Genomic DNA, 4612 nt, shown 5'->3' with positions numbered 1-4612 from the left:
GAAGGAAGGTTGGGCATTCCTACTTCCGTAGTGATACTGCCTCGGAAACCCAAGGAGGGGTCGCTATGAGTCGGGGCCGACTCGATGGCAAACAACAACAACAACAAAGTGGCACAAAAGTTTTAAGAGCTCAGCTACTAACTATAAGGTTTGAACCCACCAGTGGATCCACAGGAGAAAATATCTGGTGATCTGCTTCTGTAAAGATTACATCCTAAGAAGCCCTATGGAGTTATAACATAGCAATATAGTCATTTTATTTAGAAGATGGAGATAATTAAAAATTCACCTACAAGACCTGAATGTATTTGTTTCTAAGAAGAGGCAATGAAGTGAAAGGTGAGTCAAGAGACTCCTATCTTTTGGAATAAGATTTTAAACTATGTTTCAATGACATACATGTATGATTTTGACTTTAAAACTAAATTTTTAAAACAATGGGAATGGAAGGAGACTAAGTGAAGGAGGCAAACACAGACAACTCTTTCAAAGAATTTCATTACAAAGGTGAACAGAGAAATAGAACATTAGCTATAAGGGAATTTTAGTCAAATAGTTTTCTTTCCTCTGTGCAAGCTGCTGGAGCTGTCTTAAAGGTACAGACCCAAGAGTGAGATCACAGCTAAGTCTCCTGGCACCTGGTGACCTCAGCCTCCTGAGCCCAGAGACCTGAAGAGGGCACACTGCTTTAGGCAGTTTGTTTAGCGACAGCGTTTCAAAAACATAAAGGTGTGGCCTGAATTCATTTATATTTTGTTAAAGCCTGTTTTCTAGTCTCTCGTACAGTGTTGGGGAAAAAGACAGATTCTATTTATTAAGGTTTTTGGGGGGAAAAATTAAGAAATAAATTTTTGTTTATTTTTTAAGTTTTGAAGATACGAGATTAAACAGTGTATTTCTGCCCTAAAGGGACTGCTCCAATTGAAAAGGGAAAAATAAATAATGCGAAAGTTCAAAAATGGGCAAAACATATCTAAGTTCTGAGAAGTCAGGATAGTGACTTATATTGGGGCATAGTGATCAAGAGGGAGCATAAGGGAGGCTTTTGTACTGCTGGAAACATTCTATTTCTAGATCTGAGTGGTAGTTAAAAGGGTTGATTTTCTTTGTGATAATTCACTTGAGCTGTGGACTTATGATTTGTGCATTTTTCTGTGTATGTATTATACTTCAAGTATAAAGGTTTTTAAAAAATGGATAATAAACAAAAGGAAGAAATGGAATCTCATATTCAAATGGAGAGGCTGACCTTCAAGAGGAGCATGGGCAGTTCATCGATAGAAAAAAACAGGAAGAAAAGTAGAGTGGATGGATAAAACTACAAGAGGAGGAACAGATATAGTGATGGGAACATGAGTAAGTTCTCTGCAGCTAGAATTTTCACAAAGCAAGGTCATCAGTTGAGAAAGTAGGTGTGAAACAGTTTCCTAGCAAACCAGGGAAGTATATAGTAGGATTGCTAGACAGTACTGAGAATCATCTGCAGTTGATGAGGAGGAATTTAACATAACACCAGTCACCTATTTATGTTTTTCTTCAGTCAGAGACATGGAGGACGCAGTGAGCTGAATTTAAATGAAGTTTGGATTTTGCCAGAGAATAGTAAAAGGATAGACAAGACATTCCTATTACAATATGACATTCTCAAGTTCCATAAGTGACCTGAAAACATAATGTGTATTTTCTTACAAAACATGAACACATAATACTCTTGATGACCCAAGTGGAAAGCAGTACCATACCTTGTTGGCAGCAACCAAGACTTTATCAAGAAATCGCAGCCATTCAAAGATAAAAACTGGTCTCTTTGCTTCCGTGATTTGAGCCAAAGCATCTTCATTTAACAGTAAACTGTGTGCTAATTCCATTATCAGTGAAGTTTTAAATTCACACCTTAAATTGACAGATTAAAAAATATTCATAAGATTTTTTTAATGTTAAAAGTTGAGCTTAATAAATGAAACCACTAGTAAATGAAAACTACATCTTTACTTCTCATTTCATTTGGGGGGACCTAAACAACTTCTGCGAGACAAAATCTAAAAATCTAATTTTAAGGGGCAAGGATTTAAATAAAATCAAAAACAAAATTTAAAAAGAAAAAGCAACCCATGCTTGGTGAGGAAGAATGCATAATAAAGTGAAAGGAAAATTAAAATATTGCAAATAAGGTATCATTTTAGAAGAAATAATATTAACCCATTTCATAAGGGATAAAACCAGCACCAAGACCAATCAGCACCGCTGGGCCGACAACCCATCCCTCATTTTCTTGTCCACGGCATAAGCATCTTAACCCTTCCCTTATCCCTTATTCTGACCGTCAAAGACCCTGTCTTAGTATAAAGATCCCCAACTGAGTGCTCCTAGGAACGCCCAGGTTCCGCCCAAAGCTTAAGTGACAACAGCAGACGGCCAGGGAACGCAGCCGGCAAAGCCTTTGCGCGCCAGGGCTGGTTTACCCCATTTACTCTAAGGATTGTCGTTTAGCGCCGGGCCTGGGGAAAATGCAAGAGGCCGCCGCAGGCCTGGCCCGCATCACTAGGGCTGTCAACTCCACTTGGTGTCCGCTGGGAACCAAGCCTGCCCACTAAAATGAGAAAATATTCATATTACGAGCTTGGATTTCTTCCCCGCCCCCCTGGAAATATACAGGGGGACACAGGTGTGTCTGCCTGTAAACGTTCACCCTTTGGCGACAGATAAGGTAGACCTCACCTTCTCCGTCAGTAGCCGATCAGCTGAGCTCCCGAGCAGAGTCAGCCACCAACGGACCCGGATGCCCTGCCTCCCGCATGACTGCAAGCAGGAAACGAGGAGACAGCGCGTGCGCGAAAGCCTACTTTTTGCGCAAGCGCACTAACCTTGCCTTTCTAGACCCGCCTACCGCAAATTGCCCATTGATGCTGTACGCGGTGGGGCTCAGTCGTTGGCTGGTGGGCGCGTGCACGGCACGCGTTTCTCGTGGGCTGACCCGTGGTGAGTAGAACTGCCAGGTAAGGTGTTGGGGGCTGTCAGTAAAATGGTGAGAACGTGTGTGCGCTGGTTATAACTCCCTTCCGCCACCACACCATCATTCCCACCTGTGGGTGGTCTTGTCAATGGAATGCTTGCATCCGCGAGGAGCATGAGAAGGAAGGTATCCGCGGTCCCCGAAAGGACATTTTTGGGAGTAAGGCGTTTCCTGTCACCACATTTCTACCCCCGACTGTAAAACCAACTCCTTAGGCCATCTCTCCACTTGAAGCATAACGGGATTCTCAAACTTATTATGTCTGAAATACCACTCCTGTTGCTACCTCCCTGTCAAAAACAGTAACCACTGTTCTTGCTGTTTTCTCTAAAAAAAAAAAAAAAAAGGTTACTCCATTCTACCAGGTATTCATTCAGGCCAAGAGCGTTGGAATAATCTTTGAAATAGCTCTTTCATATACGACCTCCAATCCATCAGCAAATCCTGTTAGCTATACCTTCAAAATATACCCAGAATTCTACCACTTCACACCACCTCCACTGCTATCACTATGGTCCAATCCATCATCAACTTTGCCTGGGTTATCACCTTGTGAAATTTATGCTTGTGGTTGATGGGAATGAATGATACATGGTATATTGTACCCATTAAAAAGGAGCTTTAAAATGAACCTGGGACCCCTCATCGAGACCTGATACAAACTTCTAGCACTTTAGAGCTACATGAGCCACTTAAAAATAATCTAATTCTATTTGCAGCGGTTAAGAGCATTGAGACCTGGATTCTCTGGTTTTAAGCAAGTCATTTAGCCACACTGAAACTTCAAATTTCCAAATGGAAAAGCAGGACTCCCTAGTTTGTTATTTGTTTTTGACTAAGCTATGACCTTCTAAAAAAAAAATAAACCCGTTACCTTCAAGTTGATTCTGACCCATAGCAACCCTATAGGACACAGTAGACAGTAGTATTTCCAAGGCTGTCAATCTTTGTGGAAGAAGACTGCTACATCTTTCTCCCCTGGAGCAACTGGGGGGTTTGACTGCCAACATTTTGGTAAGTAGCTGAGCATTTAACCACTGTGCCACCAGGACACCATGGTGACCCTAAACCAAAAAAACACAACCCATTGCCATCAAGTCAACTCTGATGCAGTGACCCTATAGGACAGAAAAGAACTGCCCCATAGGGTTCCCAAGGCTGTTAATCTTTATGGAAACAGACTGCCTCATCTTTCTTCCATAGAATGGCTGGTGGGTTCAAACCACCAACCTTTTGGTTGACAGCCAAATCCTTAAGTCACCAGGGTTCCTTTCATGGTGACCTTACTAGATTGTTAATAATTAAATGGAATAAAAGTTTATGATGTACTAAACCATTATGTGTAAAAATACTATCAAGATGAACCTCAGGTTTAGAGACAGTTGGTGAAAATTATTACAATTGCTGTATATAATCATATACAATTTTAATTATGTTAGAAAAATAGGCAAAACTAAACTGTAATGTTTAAGGATATACATGTGAGTAATGAAACTTTTTTTTTTTTTTAATTAGGATTTGGGTGAAGATTTACAGAGTAAATTCACTTTTCATACAGCAGTTCACATATACTTTGTCTCATGTCATTGACCAAAATTT

At 40.6% G+C, this 4612-nt stretch overlaps 1 protein-coding gene across 1 annotated transcript in view; it reads right to left on the bottom strand.

The window, feature by feature from the left end:
* HEATR5B (HEAT repeat containing 5B) overlaps positions 1-1868 on the bottom strand; it is a 170687-nt gene extending 168819 nt beyond the window's left edge. The window contains exon 1 of the mRNA XM_007945073.2: positions 1743-1868. Coding sequence (XP_007943264.1) covers positions 1743-1868 — 126 coding nt within the window. The remainder of the gene's footprint in view (positions 1-1742) is intronic.
* Positions 1869-4612: the final 2744 nt, after the last annotated feature.

Source organism: Orycteropus afer, unplaced genomic scaffold, assembly GCF_000298275.1.
Source record: "Orycteropus afer afer isolate SDZICR_OR568_19922 unplaced genomic scaffold, OryAfe1.0 scaffold00131, whole genome shotgun sequence".
Lineage (NCBI taxonomy): Eukaryota > Metazoa > Chordata > Mammalia > Tubulidentata > Orycteropodidae > Orycteropus > Orycteropus afer.
This window is presented reverse-complemented; position numbering and strand designations above follow the sequence as displayed.